The 24,578-nt window shown below is 51.0% G+C and overlaps 2 protein-coding genes across 3 annotated transcripts; both read right to left on the minus strand.

Moving 5' to 3' along the window:
- Positions 1-7,867: 7,867 nt before the first annotated feature.
- On the minus strand, positions 7,868-9,077 carry LOC125549281 (glucan endo-1,3-beta-glucosidase GI-like). 2 transcript variants are annotated; one of them, XM_048712728.1, is made up of 3 exons: positions 8,963-9,077; positions 8,882-8,904; positions 7,868-8,794 (listed from the first exon to the last, which is right to left on the minus strand). In XM_048712728.1, exons 1-3 carry the CDS (start codon positions 9,018-9,020, stop codon positions 7,868-7,870), a joined length of 1,008 nt encoding a protein of 335 aa, XP_048568685.1. In that variant the 5' UTR covers positions 9,021-9,077. The 2 variants fall into 2 exon arrangements, with proteins under 2 accessions (XP_048568685.1, XP_048568686.1); XM_048712729.1 differs by lacking the exon at positions 8,882-8,904 and having other exon boundaries at positions 7,868-8,799; positions 8,954-9,077.
- Positions 9,078-10,153: 1,076 nt separating this feature from the next.
- On the minus strand, positions 10,154-11,583 carry LOC125546029 (glucan endo-1,3-beta-glucosidase GII-like). Its single transcript, XM_048710142.1, has 2 exons — positions 11,398-11,583; positions 10,154-11,309 (listed from the first exon to the last, which is right to left on the minus strand). The coding sequence occupies exons 1-2, from the start codon at positions 11,480-11,482 to the stop codon at positions 10,366-10,368; spliced, it is 1,029 nt and encodes a 342-aa protein (XP_048566099.1). The 5' UTR covers positions 11,483-11,583; the 3' UTR covers positions 10,154-10,365.
- Between the last annotated feature and the right edge of the window lie 12,995 nt (positions 11,584-24,578).

A 24,578-nucleotide genomic window follows, 5' to 3' on the forward strand; every position in this document is an offset into this window, starting at 1 on the left:
TCCGCCCATGTCCGCTCTCATCTCGGTCTTGGACGGCAAGACGGCGTCCCCGGCCATCATCGCCGACGAGCTTCGCCACCTGTTCAACTCGGACTGGGATTGGGAGGTCACCCCGATCTCAGACCGGGAGTTCACGGTGATCTTCCCCGATCCCGTTAACCTTCGATATGGCACCCACAGCGCCAGACTCATGCTCGCCCTCAACCAACTCTCAGTCCGCATCTCGGTCCCCTCAGTGGATCCTCTCGCTGTGGCCACCCTGTCCATGGTCTGGGTGCAGATTCGTGGGCTCCCTGCTCCTGCCTGCGATGAGGGTGTCCTCCGGGGCCTGTCCCGCCTGCTGGGCAAGTTTGTGGCGGTGGACTGCACGTCCCTGCCAAAGGGCCCGGCTGTGAGGATGCAGATTAAATCCCCCGACCCTTCCAAGCTCAAGACGATGATCCGCATGTTCTTCAATGACGTTGGATACGACCTGCACGTCTCTGTTGAGGGTGGGACTCCCACTGATCCCCTCAACCCGAAGGCGGGAGGTGGTGCCACCCCAGGGTCCGATGGGGGAGCTGAAGCTCCAGGCTCCCCTCGGGATCCCCATCGCCGCTCTCCCCGCTCTGAGGCTTCTGGCGACGACTCGTCCGATCCGGAGGATGATGGGCCTCCTGCTGGCTCCTCCCATCCCTCGACCACCACAGTGTGGGTCTCGGCGCCTCCGATGCCGATCCTGCAGATGACTATGAGGACATCGCGGCGATCGCGGCCATGCTTGATGAGGCCACCACCCTCCCCCCTGGCGCTACTCTCCCCCCACCCTTCCTGCCTCCGCTGTCCGTCTCTAAGGAGGAGAGCGAGGTCGCCGGGGTAGCATGGAGGTCCGTCCTCCGTCCTTTCCGCGGCTGGTGTCCCCGGTGCCAGGCCGGGAGGACTCCCTGGTGCCGTCACCCCCTGAGGCTCCTATGGCTCCTCCCCTTCCCCCGTCTTCCAGGCTCCCCAGATCTCGGGGCCGTCCTCGCTCGGCCTCTACCCCGGTGTCCTCTTCCCAGAAGAGTGTTGGGGAACGTAGTAATTTCAAAAAATTTCCTACGCACATGCAAGATCATGGTGATGCATAGCAATGAGAGGGGAGAGTGTTGTCTACGTACCCTCGTAGACCGAAGCGGAAGCGTTGACGCAACGTAGAGGAAGTAGTCGTACGTCCTCCCGGTCCAATCGATCCAAGTACCGTTACTCCGGCACCTCCGAATTCTTGACGCACGTACAACTCGATGACGCACCCCGGCCTCCGATCCAGCAAAGCTTCGGGGAGGAGTTACGTCAGCACGACGGCGTGGTGACGATCTTGATGTTTAACCGTCGCAGGGCTTCGCCTAAGCACCGCTACAATATGATCGAGGTGTAATATCATGGAGGGGGGCACCGCACACGGCTAAGGAACGATCACGAAGATCAACTTGTGTGTCCTAGGGTGCCCCCCTGCCCCCGTATATAAAGGAGCCAAGGGGGGGTGCGGCCGACCCTAGTAGGAGGCGCGCAGGAGGAGTCCTACTCCTACCGGGAGTAGGACTCCCCTCCCTTTCCTTGTCCAACTAGGAGAGGGGGAAGGAAGGAAGAGAGGAGAGGAAGGAAAGGGGGGGGGCGCCACCCCTCCCTCCTTGTCCAATTTGGACTAGGGGGAGAGGGGGTGCGCGGCCTGCCCTGGCTGCCTTTCCTCTTCTCCACTTTAGGCCCATGAGGCCCATTAACCCCCCAGGGGCTTCCGGTAACCCCCCGGTTCTCCGGTTTTATCCGAAACTTCCCCGGAACACTTCCGGTGTCCGAATATAGCCGTCCAATATATCAATCTTTATGTCTAGACCATTTTGAGACTCCTCGTTATGTCCATGATCATATTCGGGACTCCGAACAACCTTCGGTACATCAAAATACATAAACTCATAATGAAACTGTCATCGTAACTTTAAGCGTGCGGACCCTACGGTTCGAGAACAATGTAGACATGACCGAGACACGTCTCCGGTCAATAACCAATAGCGGGACCTGGATGCCCATATTGGCTCCTACATATTCTACGAAGATCTTTATCGGTCAGACCGCATAACTACATATGTTGTCCCCTTTGTCATCGGTATGTTACTTGCCCGAGATTCGATCGTCGGTATCCAATACCTAGTTCAATCTCGTTACCGGAAAGTCTCTTTACTCGTTCCGTAATACATCATCTCACAACTAACACATTAGTTGCAATGCTTGCAAGGCTTATGTGATGTGTATTACCGAGAGGGCCCAGAGATACCTCTCCGTCAAACGGAGTGACAAATCCTAATCTCGAAATACGCCAACCCAACATGTACCTTTGGAGACACCTGTAGAGCTCCTTTATAATCACCCAGTTACGTTGTGACGTTTGGTAGCACACAAAGTGTTCCTCCGGTAAACGGGAGTTGCATAATCTCATAGTCATAGGAAGATGTATAAGTCATGAAGAAAGCAATAGCAACATACTAAACGATCAGGTGCTAAGCTAATGGAATGGGTCATGTCAATCAGATCATTCAACTAATGATGTGATCCCGTTAATCAAATAACAATTCTTTGTCTATGGTTTAGGAAACACAACCATCTTTAATTAACGAGCTAGTCAAGTAGAGGCATACTAGTGACACTTTGTTTGTCTATGTATTCACACATGTACTATGTTTCCGGTTAATACAATTCTAGCATGAATAATAAACATTTATCATGATATAAGGAAATAAATAATAACTTTATTATTGCCTCTAGGGCATATTTCCTTCAAAGAGTGCCAGGCTTGGGGCGGCGTTGGGTCTTTCCGGGGCGTCCCCGAACACGGTGGAGAAGGCTTCGCGACGTGCCGCTATCCGCAACCTTGACCCAGGTCCGTCTGCATCCCAAGCCCCTTGTTCTGATTCTGATGATTTATGTGATGCATCCTTTTCCGCTCTTGCCGGGGTTCCTCTTGGGCACCTTGCCAAGGTAGTGGCTGATTCGGCTATTATGTTCCATGGCGAAAAGGGCCCGGCCCTTGAGCAGCTTGCGTCCCTCCAGGCAAAAGAAATCCTGGAGGGCCACCTCGCAGCCACTAGGGCCCGCGAGGCGGCAGCAGCCGCGGAGGCCCCCACCCCTCCACCTCGCCGTCCCCATGGTCGTGCCCCCCTAGGCCGATCCTAGTGAGGTTCGTGGCCGTACTCGGTCTCGCACTGCTCAACTACGCCGGGCTCTTAGCGCTGCCCCCACTGTTGGGTCCAGGGAGGACCCATTAGGCGAGTGATCATGCGCGCTCTTTTTTGGAACCTGCGGGGCTTTGGCCACGATGGCCGCCGCAGGCAGCTCATTGAGTACATGCATGAGGAAGCCATTGATGTGGTGGCAATCCAAGAGACAATGCGCACTGAGTTCTCTCTAGTGGAACTTGAGCGTCTTAGTAGACATCTTTTCGCCTGGCACTGGTCGCCGTCTAGTGGGGTGACCGGTCACTCCGGTGGCATCCTATTAGGTGTGAAGGATGCCACCTTTGAGGTGGGCTCCATGGACTGTGGAACCCACTTTGTTAGTATGGAAGTCTGGGAACGTGATGTAAACTTCAAGTGGGAGATCATAGTGGTCTATGGTCTGGCCGATCACAGTCGATCCGCCGCCTTCTTGGCAGAGCTCCATGCCAAGATCTCCTCCACGACCCTCCCGGTTGTGGTTGGAGGCGACTTCAACCTCCTTCGATCCGCTGAGGAGAAGAGTAACTCTCGAGTGGATTTGGCCGGGATGCGTCGTTTCAATGACTGGGTCGCGGATCTGGGTCTCCGTGAGTTAGACAGGGTCGGGGCACGTTTTACCTGGACTAATAGATAGGTCTCCCCGACCCTTAGTGTGCTTGATCGGCTGTTTGTTTCCTCGGACTGGGAACTTCGTTTCCCTTTGGCATCCCTTCAGGCCATTACCCGGATTGGCTCTGACCACGTCCCCCTCCTCCTAGCTTCTATGGATGAACGGTCGCGTCCTCCTTCGCGGTTCCGTTTTGAGAACTTCTGGCTTTGGCAACCTGGCTTTATGGAAGCGGTCCAGAATCACTGGGTCTCGGCTCGCGCCGAGCCCCATAGGCAGATATCTGTTCTCGATGAATGGCATCACTTGTCCAAACGATCCCGACAGTTCTTGAAGGGATGGGGGGCGAACATTGGGAGAGATCTTCGTATTCAGAAGGCTTCCCTCCTCGAGGAGATCCGAGAGCTTGACCTCCGCGCAGATATCTCCGGGATCTCCGCAGAGGAATGGATGCATAGATATACCTTGGAGGACTCCCTTATGGATATTTACTCCAAGGAGGAGGAGTTTTGGCACCAACGCAACTCCATTAACTGGGTGCTATTTGGGGATGCCAACACTGCTTACTTCCAGGCCATCGCTAATGGCCGTAGGCGACGTTGTTCCATCCCTCTCCTCTGGGAGGGTGGACAGTTGTTTCAAGACCCTCAGGCTATTCGCCTGCTAGTTGATGACTTTTACAAGTCTCTATTTCAAGGCCGGCAGCGGAATGGTGTCGCCCTAGCTGACCATATCTGGTCACGCGACCAACAGATTCCCCCCCCCGGAAAATGCAACCCTACTAGCCCCCTTCGATGCTGTGGAAGTGGACACCTTTGTTAAGGCTATGAACCCGATGTCGGCCCCTGGCCCCGATGGCTTGCTGGTTCGCTTTTTCCAGGCCTTCTGGCCGATGGTCAAGGATGACATCCTTGATCTGTTTAGCGAGTTCGCTAGGGGTACCCTAGACATGTCCCGACTTAACTACGGGATTATCTCCTTGATTCCCAAGGTACCGAGAGCGGCGGACATTAGACAATTCCGTCCCATCACAGTCCTCAATGTGATCTTTCAAATCCTCCTAAAGGGTACGCCACTAGGGCGGCCCTTATTGCCCCCCGGATTCATCATCCAAACCAGTCGGCCTTCACAAAAGGGAGATATATCTTAGATGGGGTTCTTGCCCTCCATGAGATTATCCATGAGGTTAAGAGCAAACACCTCCGTGCGGTCCTCTTCAAGATCGATTTCCATAAAGCCTATGATACTGTGCACTGGTCCTTCCTTCGGGAAGTGTTGCTGAAACGTGGCTTTGACCCCCACTGGGTAGCCCGGGTAATGCAATTAGTTACGAGTGGACAGACGGCTGTTAACATCAATGGGAGGTTGGCCCCTACTTCATGACTGGCCAAGCGGTCCGGCAGGGAGACCCAATCTCCCCATTCTTATTCAACCTTGTGGTTGATGCGCTCGCCTCGATTCTGGACTTGGCCAAGCGTGCGGGCCACATTAAAGGGGTGTGTCCTCATTTGGTGACACCTGGGGGTTTAACCCATCTCCAATACACGGATGACACCATTATGATGGTGGAGGGATCTGATGAGGATATTCAGAACCTCAAATTCCTCCTCCTCTGCTTCCAGGAAATGTCGGGCCTCAAAATAAGCTTTGCCAAGAGCGAGGTAATGGTCATGGGATATCCCCAAAGGGAGGCCCAGCGGATTGCCAACGGTCTGAATTGCCGCTTGGGTTCCTTCCCGATGACCTATCTTGGCGTGCCCCTTAGTGATGCACGACTCCTGGAAAAGGATTTCCGTCCAATAGTCGCCAAGCTCCAACCTAGAATGGAGCCTTGGCAAGGGACATGGCTTTCTAAAGCCGCTCGAGTGATTCTAATGAACTCCTCCCTTATTAGCCTACTGATGTATATAATGGGATTCTATAGCCTGCATAAATCCCTTCATCAGGAAATTACCAAACTACTCTCCCGCTTCTTCTGGGCGGGAGAAAACAATAAGAAGAAGTACCATATGGTCAAATGGTCTGAGATCTGCAAACCTAAGGACCAGGGAGGCTTGGGGGTCATCTCCTCCAAGCGCATGAACATTGCCCTCCTGTCCAAATGGCTTTGGCGGATCCAGACCGAGGAAGGCGGCATGTGGCTTCAGATTATTCGTAGGAAGTACCTTCGCGGGCAGCCATTAGCGTTTGCCTCTAGGTCTGGAGGCTCCCAATTCTGGCAATCGGTGATATCTCTGTTGCCGGTCCTGCGCATTGGGACCTCCATCCAGATAGGCTCTGGGTCTGCCACCCTTTTTTGGCTGGATAGATGGGCGGGACCCCTCCCCTTTGCAGAGCGCTTTTTCGCTCTATTCTCTATCTGTGTTCACCCATAGATCTCTGTGGCCGCGGCACTAGAGAACTTAGGCGTGATTGCCTTCCGTCGCACCCTCGGGGCGATCGAACTTTCGCAATGGGATGAATTACTTGAATGCATTGCCCTTCATCCTCCTTCTCTAGAACCGGATTCGCTTTCCTGGCACCTCGAGCCAAGCGGTAGATTTTCGACTAGATCCCTGTACCAGGCGATTGTGCCTACTGTTGGTCCAGTGGAGCTCACGGTGCTCTGGGAGATCAAACTTCCCCTAAAGATCCGTATATTTTTATGGCAATGGGTTAGAGGACGCCTCCCCTCGGGCACTGAGGTCCGTAAGCGTAATGGACCTGGGGACGGTCTATGTCCCATTTGTCTGGTTCCGGAAGATTGCAACCACATCTTCTTCCGGTGCCCGGCGGCGCAGTTCTTATGGAGCTGCTTCCGGGAGGTAGTTGGGGGCACATGGTGCCATGACAACCTCCCGGATTTGTTCGGGGAGGTCCTCCGGCTCCCCGGGACTAGGCGCGCCCCTATTTGGGTCGCGCTAGGTACCCTTGCCTGGTCCCTTTGGTGTACCCGCAATAAATTAGTCGTCGAGCGAGTGATTCCGTCCCGTGTGACTGATGTGATCTTCAAAATGTGTGGCTTCTTGCAGCTCTGGAGACCGCTTAGTAAGCGGAGCGATCGAGGCGTCATCGACAACATCATGACGGGTCTTCGTGCCTCGGCTGCGTCTTTTGCTCCTCCCCCGCCACCTCCCCCACCCCCTCCTGAGCCAGATTAGCGTCTCCTAGTAGTCTTATTTGGGGCTTGTCTTGCTGTGCCCCCAACATGATTCTATGACTTATTGTACTTGTACTTGATGTTGGATGCTTGGTGTTGGATGCTTGGTGGTATGCTTTATAATATAAAGCGGGGGGAAATCCTTTTTCGTTAGTTCAATATACTGATTCAAACTGGAGCATGATCAGCTAAGCACCTGATCCCAAAGCTTTGGTGTCCAAAGAGAAAACAAGAAGAACATTAAGATTCTCAAAACTATCAATTGTTTCGCCCCCACCTATTTAATCATCTGTGGAAGTTGCCTCCAGCAAGCAAGCTGGTTAGGTTATTGTGATCCATAGATCCTTTTAACTGCAAGAAGTTTTGTAACAGATTGTTGTTAAGGACAGCTGTTTCTAATCATTTTTTAGTTTTGGAAAAAGCTAAATGAACTTTGATTTGTTATAGCAAAGCTATGCTATTTTCTGAAAATGAAGTTATTTGCACACCATGGAAGCTCCCTAGAAAGAGAGAGTAGTCCTTGCTCCGGGCAACGGAGGTTAAGTGGGACTGTATCTCTAATGTTTATATTTTATTATAAGTTCAGTACTCATGTTCTTCCGTTCCCAGTTTTTCATCAAGTTGACATTGTACAAAAAATTGAGCTCAATTGTAATTTACATTCAACAATTATTCTTCGGACCAACATCAGCATATAGCGAGCCAACTAACCGTGAAAGACTTGGTACAAAATACAAATATAAGACTTAACCCATGAGTGAAGGACGGCGCAGCAAAGCGCGCGTCACATTCTAGTTCATATGACATTGCACGAATTATTCTGCAGCATATTTAGATCGATCGAAGCAGCAGCTATATATGTATTGTATGCATGAATATGTAGTCCGGCTGTCTTAGCTAATTGTTGAACTTTACAGGGTACACCGGCGTCTTGTCAGGGCCGTTGAACAGCCCAAAGCTCTTCTCTGTCACGGCCCCTCCCTTCTGGTTCTCGTTGAACATGGCGAAGATGTACGTCTCCAGCGGCACAGGCCTCTTGGGCGTGCCTTTGCCGACGTGGTCGATGAGCCCCTGGTTGTACGCCTGCGCGTTAGCGACTGTTGCCAGGTCGTCGCCGGCCGACGGCCATCCGCTCTCCGAGACCACAATGGGCACGTCCGGCGCACCCGCCTTCTCCAAGGCCGAGTAAACCGCGTCGACCATGGCATCGAAGAGGTTCGTGTAGGTGAGACCGCTGTCGCTCACCGTGCTGGTGCTTTGCTTGAAGAGCGCGAAGCCGAGGTCGATGTCCGGGGTGTCCCTTTTGGCGAAGTAGGGGTACACGTTGGCGAGGAGCGGGGCCCCGGTGGCCTTGAGCATCTTGGCCACCTCCGTCATGTATGGGTCCTTGAACGCGCCCTCGGAGGGCGGCGAGGAGGACCCCAGCACGCTCATCTTGACCGCCGTGGACACCTTGACGTCAGTGCGGCTGGCCGCAGCGAGCGCGGCGTTGAGGTTCTTGATGGCCGGGACGATGTTGTCCGTGTCGCTACCCTCGATCTCGTTGCCGGCCGCAATGTACTTGATGCGGACGCCCGGGAAGGCAAGCACGTTGTCCCGGATCCAGCCGGCCGCGGCGGCAGGGTCGGAGGCGATGGCGGCGAAGCCGCCACCCACGTCCATGATGAGTTCGATCTCGGTGCCGTCGAGAGCCAGGAGCGTCTCGGGTTCCGGCTCGTAGATGCGCATGGCGCCGATTCCCAGGGACTTGTAGAGCCGCACCACCTCGGCCCGCGATGGGAGGTTGTCGCCGACCTTGCCGTTGCACACGCCGATGGATTGCACCTGATCTGCCCGCGCAATCGCCAGGGACAACAGTGAGTTCGTAGTTTGACACCAACATGCAACCGATTAATTGGCCTGTCACCTCACCGTCACCGGTGATGAACACCACGGAGACATGCATGCATGAATGCAGGTTGGTTGGTGGCTTATATTAATTACCGATAGTGATGGACGCCAAGATCACTCCGACGACCAGCGCCATGGCGACCGTACGTTGCCGCGCCATCTTCAGAAGCTCGATCGATCGACCAGCTTGTTGTGCGAGGAAGAAACAGTCGATGCACGCACGTACGTACCCGGCTCCTAGGCCTCCTTCTGCATGCAACTGTACCTACAATCCACCAGCTATATATAGGACTGGACGGATGGATGGATTGCAAGAGCTAGCGCGCGCCCTATTTATATAGCTCGCGAGTCTGAAATAGTTTGGTTCATCTCCATATATAGCTGCCCAGCAGCCAGGTGTGTGTGGTGTGATCGTACGTACAAGACGTCCATCCAACTGCCCAACGCAATTCATGCATGTCGATTGCAACAACAACCACAAAAAAAGCTTAGTTCCCTACACAATCCCTACACCTTAATAAATGATGAAATCCTCATGAACTTCTCCCGCAAAACGGACAAAAATATTTGAATGATGCAGATTAAAATAAGCTAGGTCAAAGATATAGCAAGGGTGTAGAAAAAATACGCTTCAGAACATGTACAGATTTGTACATGTATGATGACATGCTATTTGTGCCTGGGGCGACCAATTGTTCAACATGATACCATATCAAAACACACATTGCATATAGATGTATTTGTCAGATTCAACTTATAAAGTAAAACTGCTCTAGACCTGCCAAATTGCATACTACTCCATCAAAACTTAAGATTCTGCATTTCAGTCATCCGGACGGATCGCGGACACAAAAGTTGCGTGCATGGTATTTCTAAATTTGACATACTTAATTATGAAAGAAAAAAACTTAGAGATTTTATATGGTGTTTAATTTGTATTTTTAAATCAATTATTTTTTGTTGGGATTTTTCTAAAAAAATAACAGGCTTTTTAAAAATCCTTCCATTGTGATATATACTACCTATATATGTTTATTTATTATGGTTCTGTTAGGCAACTAGTAAGATAATCTTATTTCTCTTTTCTCAGTCAACTTTACATGTTTGTTCATATATATAGATGTAAGCAACATTCACAGTATTTGTTTTGCCTATGTGTGCAAAACAAGTAAAATATTTTTGAGCGCTCACAAAATATGGACTTTTCCATGGCGTCGAAAGAAATTATCAGTCAACGTAGAATTAGCAAAGTTACTTGTTTCTAAGGAAAATAATTAGAATCAAACGCTGTACTTCACAAGTTTACTACGCTTCTGTAGTGGAGAGGAACCGATCCATATTTCCAAAACACAGTGGATGGATCTTATTCATATGACATTATCTAGTAGAGTAACATACTAGTACGTGCTTGTACGAATTATTGTGCAGCTTATTGAGATCTACCGTAATAAGAGATATGTATGTACTCATGTATACATGAAAATATAGTCCGGCCGTCTTCTTAACTAATTGGTGAACCTTATAGGGTACACCGGCGTCTTGTCGGGGCCGTTGAACAGCCCGAAGTTCCTCTCTGTGTCGGGCCCGTCCTTTCGGTTCTCGTTGAACATGGCGAAGATGTACGTCTCCAGGGGCCCGGCCCTCTTGGGCGTGCCTTTGCCGACGTGGTCGATGAGGTGCTGGTTGTACGCCTGCGCGTTAGTGGGGGTTGCAAGGTCGTCGCCGGCCGACGGCCACCCGCTCTCCGAGACCACGATGGGCACGTCCGACGCACCCGCCTGCTCCATGGCCGTGTACATGGCGTCGACCATGGCATCGAAGAGGTTAGTGTAGGTGAGGCCGTTGCCGTTGTCGTTCACCTGGTTGGTGCTCGGCTGGAAGAGCGCGAAGCTGAGGTCGATGGTCGGGGTGTCCCTTTTGGCGATGTAGGGGTACACGTTGGCGAGCAGCGGCGCGCTGGTGTCCTTGAGCAGCTGGGCCACCTCCGTCATGTACGCGTCTTTGAACACGCCGCTCGAGGGAGGCGAGGAGGACGCGAGCACGCTCATCTTGACCGCCGTGGACACCTTCACGTCAGGGCGGCTGGCCTTGGAGAGCGCGGCGTTGAGGTTCGTCATGGCCGGGACGATGTTCTGCGTGTCGCCGCCTTCCACCTCGTTGCCGGCCGCGATATACTTGATGCTGACGTGCGGGTAGGCCAGCACGTTTTCTTGGACCCAGGACGCGGCCAAACCGGCGTCGGAGGCGAGGGCGGAAAGGTTGCCGTTGCCGACGTCCATGATGAGGTCGATGCCAGTGTCGCCGAGGGCCTGGAGCGTCTCCGGGTCCGGGGCGTAGATGCGCATGGCGCTGATGCCCTTGGTCCTGTACAACTGCACCACGTCGGCCCGAGATGGCAGGGACTGGCTGTCGCCTATCATCCCGTTGCACACCCCGATGGATTCCACCTCTGCACGCTCGTCGTGGACAGTGCAAATAGAATTAGTTTGATGTTGGTGATGAGCGGAGACATGCATGCTTGCAGGTTGGTGGCTTACCGATAGGGATGGACGCCAAGACTCCGACGACCAACGCCACGGCGAGCGCGAGCGCGGAGGCAGAGCACGTACGCTGCCGCGCCATCTTCAGAAGCTCGGTCAGCTTGTTATGCACGGGCGTACTCGTCTACTGTGGTACTTCTGTAGTAGGTAGGCCTCCTTTTGCATGCAACTGTACCGAGCAGACACCACCATATATATAGGACTGGATGGATTCCAACCAAGAGCTAGCGGGCGGCTTGTGTTGGCGAGTTTGAAATAGTTTGGCGAGTTGCATGGCCACTCTCGATCGTTTTCAGCTGGTTTCCAGGTTGGTGGTTCCACTCCATGGCCAGGCGTGTGGTACTTACAAGACTTCCAACTGTCCGACGCAATGCATGCACGTCGATGGCACCGTCGTACTGTACGTGGCGGTCGTCTGGTCCGGCCATTTGTCTGCCTAATCACCGTGGCGTACGAGACACTGCACCAGTCGCGCCCCGAGAGACTCGTTACGTTCATTGTTTTCCACATCATGGATCGGTTCCTCACGCGGTGTGGTCACCTGGCCGGAAGTGTACGACGGGCATGGAATGGATGCATCGGTCCAAACTCCAAACCTGTGGAATTACGTACGCGTAAGGCCAGAGAGTGGAAGAAAAGTCGTGTTTTGCCCTGTTGTTTTTCCGTTTTTGTCCCGTGACCCAGACCTACGTGTACGCCGGGTATGTATGTGTCTACATGGTTCCAAAATTGTGGCTCGTCTGTGTAGTGGAATTCCAGCGGATAGTAGACAAAATGGTGCTTTCACCGATGCTTCGTTTTGTATACTGTAGGGCATGGTGCATTTCTTCTTCTTCTTTTTGTCCCTACTACATGTACGGAGGCTAGCTTAGCCGAAACAAGGCACATTCTACATTTAAAAGCAAATTTTAACATATTATAAAACAGAGATTAAGAAACTAGACTTGCCATGCACCATAAACTAAAATTGCCATGATACATGCACTTAAAATTGCCATGGTTCAATAAAAAAATATTTTCATGGTCAAAGTATTGGAATTGCCATCATAAAAAAAACTAAAATTGCCATGATCTACAAACTAAGAATGCCACATGGCAACTTTAGTTTAAGCACTATGACAACTATAGTGTAAACATCATGGCAACTTCTAGGCAAAAAAAAAGAATTCATCGAAATATATCAACATGGGGTCTAGTTTTGAAGATCTCATCGAGACGGATTTAATGGTGAAAACGGATTTTTAGTTCGCTTTTTTATTTAGGAGATAAAACATTTTTAAGCCGAAAACCAAAAAGATTTCTGCTGATGTCATCTATTTATACGTGACAAAATGAGTGGTGATGGAGGCGTGTGGGCGATCTGCAAACGCTCACACATGTAGGCGTTAGTTTTTCCGTAGATTTAAGGATACAAGTTGACCTATGTGTTTTTCAGGGTAAGAAGGGCTACAGAAAATACCTCGGGCCGAGGTTCAAGTATCAAGCGTTGTAGCCATGCTCCGCACATGTAAAGGAGTTTCTAACAATAGTAGCAACTATTTCGCAAAAAAAAAAGAGTAGCAACTAAAAAGAAAAACGAGAGAATAGTTCTGGCTGAAAGAATGGGCAAGACGGAATCGTCGTGTTTCGGTTTTTGTGCCTCATTACATGTTTACCAGTTGTAGATGCTGAAAAGACGCACAACACACACACACACCACTACGCACACTCGCTAGACATCTGTCAAAATCTACAACCTATACACATGCGACATGTCTTGAGAAATTTCCAAGGCCATCCGACACCGTAAACGGCTGGTACTTCGTCATCCCTATGGCCCGTAGACGTGCGAGGTAGCTGTAAGAGCAAAAATACACCGAGTGAGACACCCACGTCAGTCCAAGTGATCGATCTTGGGTGGGCTATGTGGCCACCGTCAGAACCAACCATCAAGCCAGGAGCTTGCCCACATGGAATCGTTGTGTTGCAAACAAGGTTTCAAATTTTGAAAGCAGAAAAAATATTCAACCACAGTTGGAACCATCTGGAAATTTATTTTGGACAAATCAATGCAAGTTTTATTAGATTAGGATATATTTCAATTTAAATAATAGGATAAATAGCTTTGTGGCTCAAATTTTAACGTGAACACCAGTCTAGCCTAATGATGTTATCCTTAAATCCATTTTATTTGACCCAGGTTAAAACCTCAGCTACGTGGATTTTTTTATATAATTTCCAACAGCAGGCATCAAGTTGAAGCAAAAGCAAAATAATGCCGAGCTGGGTTTGCACCATCGACATGAAGTATGAGAGAACTGCTTCCTACCACTCCATTACATGAACGAGCTTGTTAAATATGGGCTTCCTCAGTATTTTATAAGAATAGTTTTAACCCAACTAAAAAAATCAACTAACAAAATAATTTAGCTCTTACTTGAAATTTCTCAACTTCTTGTCCATTTTTTTCCTTGGTCGCAAAGTAGCTCACAGGCCAGCACAAGGCTCCCACCATGGACTTATTTTCTGAATACAGTACAAAGCAGATGTTCACAAACACGCACATACATACACTCAAGCCTATGAACGCGGGCATGCACACCCTATCCCTATGATCACCTTCTGAGATTGATGAAATTGACATAGACACATTCATAGTTAACGGGAACGTCTCCTCCCATTGAACGCACATCGTCGGTAGGCCTAAGATAAATCCAAGAAATTGGTGTCATGTTTAGTACTAGAATTCTGATGGGTTGGTTACACCACAAGAAACCAAACCATTTGAGCTATGATCAGTTCGCTCCCACCATAGACATGAAGTATGAGATAACTGCTGCCTACCACTGCACTATACAAACAAGCTTGTCAAATGTGGGATTCCTCAGTATTTTATAAGAACAATTTTAAATATGGTATTTCTTTGAACAAAACAAAAGTATTTTGCTCACCCCCAAAATCACTGAAAATCCACAAAATTTTGACGATGTTTTTCCTTGGTTGCAAAGCAGCTCACAGGCCCAGCAGAAGGCTCCCAATAAGATGGTGAAACGCCATGCATAGTCCACCTAGACCGAAGGACATTGATGCATGCTATCTGTTTAAAAATAAAAGATTGAGAGGAATCGTATGCTTGATAGATCATAGAATCTAGGGTAACTAACTATACCCCCTGTACAGACACTAAACATGTCAGTTACAAGGCTTTGCGACTTTTCAAGACAGGTGCAATGACGCTTCTCCAGAAAGTATCATTTGTACAAAGCAAAACTCTAACTGCTAATAGTTAGCCTAAATAGTACGGTAATTGCAAGTTAGCCTAAGTCTAAAGCTAAGTGCGACTATTCCTAACACTCCGCCTTGGTCAACATTGTCGTCGTAGATTTCATTGTCCTGAACATAATCATATAGCCTTGAGTGGTTGAATGTCTCATTCTAATCTTGATGGACTTCGATCATGAGAATCTATCCCCCAAAAACCTGGTGGGAAAAATATGAGTAGAGATGTATTTGATATGTCGTTAAATCTCCTTTAAACACTACGGGGAAATAAGAAGAAAATAAGAAAAAAAATAATGATTATTATTTCCTTGATAACTCGTATGAGAAAAATCTAGATAGGACAAAAATAATCTCATTACTGAGTTTAGAGATGAATAGATATGTGCCTTGTATACTTCCTTTAAAAACTCCGCTGGGAAAAATAGAAAGTATGACGTATGCTAATGAATAGATATTGCCTCATGTAGCACCTTGTATGAGAACCTTGAGACAAAACTCATAAAGCGAAAAGGGTGCATTGTGACGTGCCACGAAAAACTCCTCTAAAACACAGTGGGAAAGTAATATAAGGAGAAAAGCAAAATGGCATATCCGAACACTTGTGCCCTCTTTTGGGTGGTTGAGGTATCGTGGCGGAGCGTTGCAACGGTGGCAGTGATCCTTCATTGTGTAGCACTTTGTATGTGATATGGACTTGGTGGTATAGTGACACCTTGTGGTGTATTGTCTGGGATGCCCAGGTTTACCACTAATAGACACTAGCGATGTAAGCATAGGATTGCCGAATTTGTCTCCAACGTGTGATTTCGCAGGTGGCACCTTCTCTCGCCATGCGACCAATGGCTTGGTGACATGCTATTTGCTTGGTGTGTGTATAGTTTACGGATCACGTAGATATCACGTCTGGACCATGTGCGTTTACACAATTTTTGGTGGCTGGAATTACTCAATGAGGATCTGTTGAGTAAATAGGCAAATTTTCGACTAATTTAATCCATAGATAAATCACTAGTATGGCATTGACAGAATTAACAACATGCTGATATTGAATCATGCAAGTACATGCTATGCTAATGGCAGATACATCCACGTATAACGCTAACATAGTTATAACAGAAAATAGTAGGAGTGGGATAAACGAGTTATACTCTCTAGTAGGCCATGCAGAGGCAACGACGGCGGTGGCAGCAGCGGCGTCCTCGGCAGCCTTCTTGTCGGCTTCAAGTTTCTCGGCAGCGAGACGGTCGACGTCGGACTGCGACATGGTGATGATGAAGATGACGCGGACGTAGAGTAAGCAGACGGACGGAGGAGAGCAGTCTCGTAGTCGCTTCCCAAAAACCTATTCACACCTCTCCCGTACAGGATCCAGAGAGGCGGGATTTTGGAGACCTGCTCTCCCGTCGACTGAGGGAGTCCTGGATTAGGGGGTGTCCGGATGGCCGGACTCCTGGACTATGAAGATACAAGATTGAAGACTTCGTCCCGTGTCCGGAAGGGACTTTCCTTGGCGTGGAAGGCAAGCTTGGCGATACAGATATGTAGATCTCCTACCATTGTAACCCACTTTGTGTAACCCTAGCCCTCTGCGGTGTCTATATAAACCGGAGGGTTTTAGTCCGCAGGACAACATATAGAACAACAATCATACCATAGGTTAGCTTCTAGGGTTTAGCCTCTCTGATCTCGTGGTAGATCTACTCTTGTACTAACCATATCATCAATATTAATCAAGCAGGACGTAGGGTTTTACCTCGATCAAGAGGGGCCGAACCTGGGTAAAACTTCGTGTCCCCTGCCTCTTGTTACCATCCGGCCTAGACGCACAGTTCGGGACCCCCTACCCGAGATCCGCCGGTTTTGACACCGACTTTGGTGCTTTCATTGAGAGTTCCTCTGTGTCGTCGCCGTCAGGCTTGATGGCTCCTACGATCATCAATAGCGATGCAGTCCAGGGTGAGACCTTCCTCCCCGGACAGATCTTCGTCTTCGGCGGCTTCGCACTGCGGGCCAATTCACTTGGCCATCTGGAGCAGATCGAAAGCTACGCCCCTGGCCGTCAGGTCAGATTTGGAAGTTTAAACTACAGGCTGACATCCACGGGGACTTGATCTTCGACGGATTCGAGCCACTGCCGAGTGCGCCACACTGTCACAACGAGCATGATCTAGCTCTGCCGCTGGACAGTGCCCTGGAGGGCGCACCCGCATCGGCTTCGACCCTTAATTCGGAGCCAACTGCGCCGATCGAGGATGGGCGGTTGGCCGCCACCTCGGGGGCTGCGATCCCAACGGCGATCAAGCCGAACACCGGCCCCACACCCCGTGAGACTCATGACTCCAAGGAACCGGACTCCTCTCCGGACTCCGAATCCTGCATGCCCCTGCCGATCGAATCCGATTGGGCGCCGATCATGGAGTTTACTGCCGCGGACATCTTTCAGCACTCGCCTTTCGGCGATATTCTGAAGACATTGAAGTCTCTCTCTTTATCAGGAGAGCCCTGGCCGGACTACGGTCAGCAAGGTTGGGATACGGACGATGAAGAAATTCAAAGCCCACCCACCACCCACTTTGTAGCCACTGTCGACGATTTAACCGACATGCTCGACTTCGACTCCGAAGACATCGACGGTATGGACGCCGATTGGAGACGATGAAGAACCAGCGCCTATTGGGCCCTGGAAAGCCACCTCGTCATATGACATATACATGGTGGACACCCCAAAAGAAGGAGATGGCGATGGAACAACGGAGGATGACCCCTCCAAGAAACAACCTAAGCGCCGGCGTCAGCGGCGCCGCTCAAAATCCCGCCAAAACAAAACGGTGATTCCAGCACGGAGATAATAATACTCCGGAGAGTGCCGAAGAAAACCCCCTCCAGCAAATTCAGCACAGGAGGATGGAGAAACCAGCCCTCATGAGAGAGCGGCAGACAGAGAGGTCGAGGACGATAATTATATGCCTCCCTCCGAAGACGAGGCAAGCCTCGACGACGACGAATTCGTCGTGCCAGAGGATCCCGTCGAGCAAGAGCGTTTTCAACGCAGGCTTATGGCCACGGCAAGAAGCCTCAAGAAAAAACAGCAACAACTTAGAGCTGATCAAGATTTGCTAGTCGACAGATGGACTGAAGTCCTTGCGGCCGAAGAGCATAAACTCGAACGCCCCTCCAAGAGCTACCCAAAGCGCAGGTTGCTACCCCGATTAGAGGAGGAAGCACTTAAACCTACATCACCAGCACTCGATATGGATGATCGGCCACCTCGTGGCCATGACAGAGAGGCCTCTCGGCCCTCCACTCAAGCCGCACCTCATACCAAGGACGGGAAAATGCGCCAGACCTGCGAGATATGTTGGAGGACAAGGCAAGGACAAAAAGATTCCAATCTACGAATCCGAGTGGGCGCCCCATGACTCGAGATGGTAACCGTCACGCCGGACACAAATCCGGTAGGGCCGAACATAGTAGACAAAGCTCATTCGAGCTACGTCGTGATATAGCCCAGTACAGAGGCGCCGCACACTCACTATGCTTCACAGACGAAGTAATGGATCATCAAATCCCCGAGGGTTTCAAACCCGTAAACATCGAATCATATGATGGCACAACAGATCCTGCGGTATGAATCGAGGATTATCTCCTCCATATCCACATGGCCCGCGGCGATGATCTCCACGCCATCAAATACCTCCCACTCAAGCTTAAAGGACCAGCTCGGCATTGGCTTAACAGCTTGCCAGTAGGATCAATCGGTTATTGGGAGGACCTAGAAGTGGCATTCCTCGACAATTTTGAGGGCACTTATGTGCGACCACCAGACGCCGATGACCTAAGCCACGTAATTCAACAGCCAGAGGAATCGGCCAGACAATTCTGGACACGGTTCCTAACAAAGAAAAATCAAATAGTCGACTGTCCGGACGCTGAGGTTCTAGCAGCCTTCAAACACAATATCCGTGACGAGTGGCTTGCCCGGCACCTTGGACAGGAAAAGCCAAAATCTATGGCAGCACTCACGACACTCATGACCCGCTTTTACGTGGGAGAAGGCAGCTGGCTTGCTCGTAGCAACAATATGATCAAGAACCCTGGTAATTCGGATACCAGGGACAGTAGTGGAAGGTCGAGTCGCAACAAGCAGAAGTGCCACACTAACGACGACAATGCTGAGGATACGACAGTTAATGCCGGATTCAGAGGCTATAAATCCGGTCAGCGAAAAAAGCCATTCAAAATAAATCCTAGGGGCCCGTCCAGTCTGGACCGAATACTCGACTGCTTGTGCCAGATACATGGCACCCCCAAAAAGCCGGTCAATCACACCAACAGGGATTGTTGGGTATTCAAGCAGGCAGGCAAGTTACATGCCGAAAATACAGATAAGGGGCCGCATAGCGATGACGACGAAGAGCCCCGGCCGCCGAACAACAGTGGACAGAAGGGTTTTCCCCCACAAGTGCGGACGGTGAACATGATATACGCAAACCACATCCCCAAGAGGCAGCGGAAGCGCGCGTTAAGGGACGTATACGCGGTAAAGCCAGTCGCCCCAAAGTTCAACCCATGGTCCTCCTGCCCGATCACCTTTGATCGAAGGGACCATCCCACTAGCACCTGTCATGGCGGATTCGCTGCATTGGTTCTAGACCCAATTATTGACGGATTTCATTTCACTAGAGTCCTTATGGACGGCGGCAGCAGCCTAAACCTGCTTTACCAGGATACAATGCGGAAAATGGGCATAGATCCCTCGAGGATTAAGCCCACCAAAACGACCTTTAAAGGCGTAATACCAGGTGTAGAGGCCAACTGTACAGGCTCAGTCACATTTGAAGTGGTCTTCGGATCTCCGGATAATTTCTGAAGCGAGGAGTCAATCTGCGACATAGTCCCATTCCGTAGTGGCTATCACGCACTGCTCGGGCGAACCACATTTGCCAAGTTCAATGCGGTACCTCACTACGCATACCTTAAGCTCAAGATGCCAGGCCCTCGAGGAGTAATTACGGTCAATGGAAACACCGAACGCTCCCTCCGAACGGAGGAGCACACGGCGGCCCTTGCAGCGGAAGTACAAAGCAGCCTCTCCAGGCAGTTCTCCAGTCCGGCCATTAAACGTCCGGACACCGTCAAGCGCGCCCGGAGTAACCTACAACAAGACCGCCTGGCATGTTCCGAGCAGGCGTAGCAATGCGGCCCCAACCCCAGCCCTCGCAAAAATGCGACACAGTGCTTCGCGTACATAACTACGCTCTAGAAATACCATGGGTACAGGGGGAGGGGCACCATCACGGCACGCCCGAAACACGGCTTAAACCGCACCAGGGGCTGCGATTTTTTAATTTTCTCTTACTTTCAGGACTCCATTCTTCGGAAGGCCTGTTCGGCAGTTCAATTGCCACACAAACGATGCAAGAACCAGGGAAGCAGACAAGCCATGCCGCATTACGGAACTCCCAGGTGGTCTCTATCATGAGCAGTATACCTGTTTCGCATACCATTCCGCAGCCTGCCCCTGGAACAACATGTTAAATAGTCCAACCTTTTGCTTATCGCATTATTTGTATCGTTCTGCTTTGATCGCAGCCCTTTTAATAAAAAATGCATAGCTTTTGTCTATTTTTGCATTACTTTTTTTACATATATGTTCCTTAACGACATGTTGCACCCGTACACTTTGGTACGGCCACCAGGGGATTTAGTACCCCTTAATATGGTGTGAGAAGTCGGAACACTTTAATAAGTGCGGCACCCCGAACTTATAGCATTATATGCATCGACTCCGAATCATTTCTTGGGTCAATAGTTGGGTTTGCCCGGCTCCTATGTTTTAGTGACTTACATTCCGCTATACCGGCTAAGGTAGCACTAGAAGAACTACTGCGATTGTGCCCCAGTTGAGCTGGGTTGAGCACCTCAGCAGAGAAAGCTAAAACTGACTGTCATGATGAAGCGAGACCTGGTCCCTGTTCGAGAGGTTTTTCGAGTCCCTAAAGACTTATGCCGCTTAGAGCGAGGAGCCGGCTCTGTCCAGCCAAGGCGTGGATAGCACCCCGAACTCGGTCTTCCGAATACCAGGGGCTTCGCCGAAATTTAAAATTATAGAATTCTATGGCTAAGTGAGAGTGTTCACGTATTATAGTCCGATTGCCTTGTTCGTTGTGCTGAGCGCCTCCCTCGAAGGACCCAAACATGGGAAAAAGAGCGCTCAGGTTTATCCCCGAACACCCCAACACTAGCGACACGGGGGCAGAAGCCGACGATTCGCCATCTCTCAGAATTGATAAACAGCCGCACAGAAGGTAATATTTTAAATTCCAACAGCATTGCTTAGCGCATATGAACAAGTTTTCAGCGCACAGGATAAAACGAGTGAGTTTTACTCAAAAATTACATCCCTGGAACATTCATCAGCCATAAGGCAGGCACCCTTCAAAACATCCTTATAATAATTCTCGGGCTTGCGATGCTTTTTCCCCGGCGGTGGCTCATCCTTCACAAGCTTCTCAGCATCCAGCTTGCCCCAGTGCACCGTAGCACGGGCAAGGGCCCTACGGGCACCTTCAATGCAGACGGAGCGCTTGATGACTTCGAGCCTTGGACAGGCCCCCACCAGTCGCCGCACCAGCCCGAAATAGCTCCCAGGTAGAGCCTCTCCAAGCCACAGTCGAACTATGAGGCCCTTCATGGCCTGTTCGGCCGCCTTGTGGAGCTCGACCAGTTGCTTCAGCTGGTCGCTCAGGGGCACGGGGTGTCCGGCCTCAGCATACTGAGACCAGCCCTCCTCGGCTCGATAGAATGCGGTGGCATCGGACACGCTACGGGGAAGATCTGCGAAGGCTCCTGGAGAATTCCGGATTCGGGTAAGTAACAAGTAACTCACGTTTACATGTTTACTTTGCATAAATAATGCCTTACCTGCCGCTATCTTCTTCACCACATCCAACTCTTGGAGGGTCTTCTGGGATTCGGCCTTGGCAGACTTGGCATCTTTAATAGCCACCGCGAGCTCGGATGCTCGCGTCTTTGAGTCAAGCTCCAAACTCTCATGTTTTTTCATGAGAGCCTGGAGCTCTTGCCGCACCTTGCCAACCTGGACCTCGTACTTCTCCCGCTCGGTGTGCTCCGTGGCCGCCCTCTTCTCAGCCTCAACCAGCGCTTGCTTAAGGATCGCCACCTCAGACGTGGCCCCTACAATAGCCACGATAATCCTGTCATTTTTTGCAATTGCACCTTTTTTATATATATTTAAACAAGGTATTTCTTACCTTCATTGTCCTCAAGCTGCTTCTTGGCACGCCCGAGCTCTTGCTCGGACCGCTCGAGGTTCTGCTTTAGCGTGCCCACCTCCGCTATCAGTGCGGCGGATGCTAGCAGCGAAGCCTGCATACGCATATCGACTTACTTTTGTTAGACTGCTGCGAATGTTATTAGATCCTCTATTCGGCTTTTCTTTCCCGAACGCCAAACAGAGCATCAGGGGCTACTGTCTATGCGGTAATATTTTTACATCTTTACTTACCTCAAAGCCTGTTAAAAGGCTAGTATAAGCTTCAGTCAGTCCGCTCTTGGCGGACTGAACCTTCTGGACCACACTCATAATGGTGCGGTGCTCCTCGTCGATGGAGGCGCCTGGGCACCCATAGGTTGCTCCTCTTGGAAGGAGGTCGCCCGCCGGACTCTGGAACCTTTGAAGGTTCCGGAGCGGTGTCCGGCCTAGAGCCGGACTTGGAGCCCTGGGGGGTTTTATCCCCTTTACTCCTGGAGTCCGGGAGGTCGCCTTGCGGCGCCTCCAGGACCACCTCCTCCTGGCTTGGAACCTGTTGGGACAACACTTCGGCGTCGTCCGTAGGGCGGGGGGAGGAAGCCGTCGGAAGCGAATTCACATCCGACGAGTCCAGTGAACCGCTCGACGACGCGTCGAGCCGGTCTTTGGGTGGGCTGCATAATACATATTCGACATAAGGGAAAGTTGTGCAATAAAGGAATACTATGAATTACTCTGGTATCCGGATACTTACGATTTCGCCAGGGGCTTGGCCCTGAGCGGCCACTCCTCTCCGTTTTCTTCTCTCCTCCCGCAGGGGGGGGGAGAGGTCTCTTCTTCCTCCTCCTCGTCTTCACGCGAGGAATGTGCCTTGGAGTCGTCGGATGATGAAACCGACACCTCCTAGCGCCGGGAACTCTTTCGAGTCCCCATGGCCTTCTTCGTGGCCTTCTTCTCAGGCATCGCATGGGGTGCCGAAACCAGCAGCTTCGCCAAGCGGGTATCGGCTGGGTCTTCGGGCAAAGGAGCCGGACAGGCGATCTATCCGGACTTCGCCTGCCAAACCTGTCAAAGGTAAGGGAGCTTAGATTCCACATAGAGTTAAACTATGAAAAACTAATACCCTATAAAAGGTAAAAACAACTTACCGCGCTAGCGTGACGCTGCGCGCTGAATCCGCGATCCTCGGTAGCGGATGCGGGAGCCTCGGCGCCCTTGAAAAGCACCTTCTAGGCATCTTCGTACGTCGTGTCGAAGAGCCTGGTCAGAGTTCGGTGCTGTCCCGGGTTGAACTCCCACAGATTGAAGGCCCGTTGTTGACACGGGAGGATCAGGCGGATGAGCATAACCTGGACTACGTTGACAAGCTTGAGCTGCTTGTCCACCAGGGTTTGGAGGCATGTTTGCAGTCCAGTCACCTCTCCTTTGCTGCCCCACGACAAGCCCGTCTCCTTCCAGGACGTGAGCCGCGTTGGGGGTCTGGACCGGAACACGGGGGCTCCGACCCACTCAGGGTCACGCGGCTCGGTGATGTAAAACCACCCTGATTGCCAGCCCTTCAGGGTCTCCACATAGGAGCCCTCGAGCCATAAGACGTTGGGCATCTTGCCCACCATGGCGCCTCTGCACTTCGCCTGGTTGCCGCGCACCACCTTCGGCTTGACATTGAAAGTCTTGAGCCATAGGCCGAAATGGGGGCGGATGCAGAGGAAAGCCTCGCACACGACGATAAACGCCGAGATGTTGAGGATGAAGTTCGGGGCCAGATCATGGAAATCCAGGCCGTAGTAGAACATGAGTCCCCGGACGAATGGGTGGATAGGAAAGCCCAGTCCAGGGAGTGGGGAAGGAACACTACCCTCTCATGGGGCCTTGGGGTGGGGAGGAGCTGCCCCTCTTCGGGAAGCCGGTGCACGATGTCGTTAGACAAAGTATCCGGCCTTCCTCAGTTTTTTGATGTGTCCCTCCGTAACGGAGGAGACCATCCACTTGCCTCCCGCTCCGGACATGGCTGGAGAAGGTTGAGGTGAGGAGTGCGGACTTGGGCGCTGGAGCTCGAGTGCGCGAGAATGGATAGGTAAAGGAGGAAGAAGGCGTAGGTGAAAAGGTGGATCCTTATCCCCTTATATATGTGGACGCAACTACGTGTCCCCACCAGCCTGGTAAAGCTCGCTTATCTCCAAGCGCCGTAATCAATGGCGCGGTTGGGTTACCCACGCCCGTATTGATGAGAATATCGAAATAAGGGGACACGATCTCTGCTTTCACAAGACGTGCCATGGAAACCGCCTCGCATGATGCACTGAGGTGGGATAATAAAACGATTCGGATAAAAGCTTGGCCGTGGTGTGTCACACTACGGAATACGTCAGCAGATTAGATTTGTGTAAATATTATTCTCTCTATGGCAATATGTGAAAACTTATTTTGCAGAGCCGGACACTATCTTTGTGTTCAAAATCTTCTATGAAGTACTTGGAGGAGGAACCCGCCTTGCAATGCCGAAGACAATCTGCGCGACGGACTCGTCGTCATTGAAGCCTGGTTCAGGGGCTACCGAGGGAGTCCTAGATTAGGGGGTGTCCGGATGGCCGGACTCCTGGACTATGAAGATACAAGATTGAAGACTTCGTCCCGTGTCCGG

Source organism: Triticum urartu, chromosome 3 (genome assembly GCF_003073215.2).
Source record: "Triticum urartu cultivar G1812 chromosome 3, Tu2.1, whole genome shotgun sequence".
In the NCBI taxonomy this organism is placed as follows: domain Eukaryota; kingdom Viridiplantae; phylum Streptophyta; class Magnoliopsida; order Poales; family Poaceae; genus Triticum; species Triticum urartu.

Coding starts and splice junctions, on each gene's coding strand:
- LOC125549281 (XM_048712728.1), bottom strand. CDS start 9,020: ATGGCGCGGCAACGTACGGTCGCCATGGCGCTGGTCGTCGGAGTGATC. Junction 8,905..8,962: donor CGGAGTGATCTTGGCGTCCA/TCACTATCGGTA, acceptor CATGCATGTCTC/CGTGGTGTTCATCACCGGTG. Junction 8,795..8,881: donor GGTGTTCATCACCGGTGACG/GTGAGGTGACAG, acceptor CGGGCAGATCAG/GTGCAATCCATCGGCGTGTG.
- LOC125546029 (XM_048710142.1), bottom strand. CDS start 11,482: ATGGCGCGGCAGCGTACGTGCTCTGCCTCCGCGCTCGCGCTCGCCGTG. Junction 11,310..11,397: donor CTTGGCGTCCATCCCTATCG/GTAAGCCACCAA, acceptor ACGAGCGTGCAG/AGGTGGAATCCATCGGGGTG.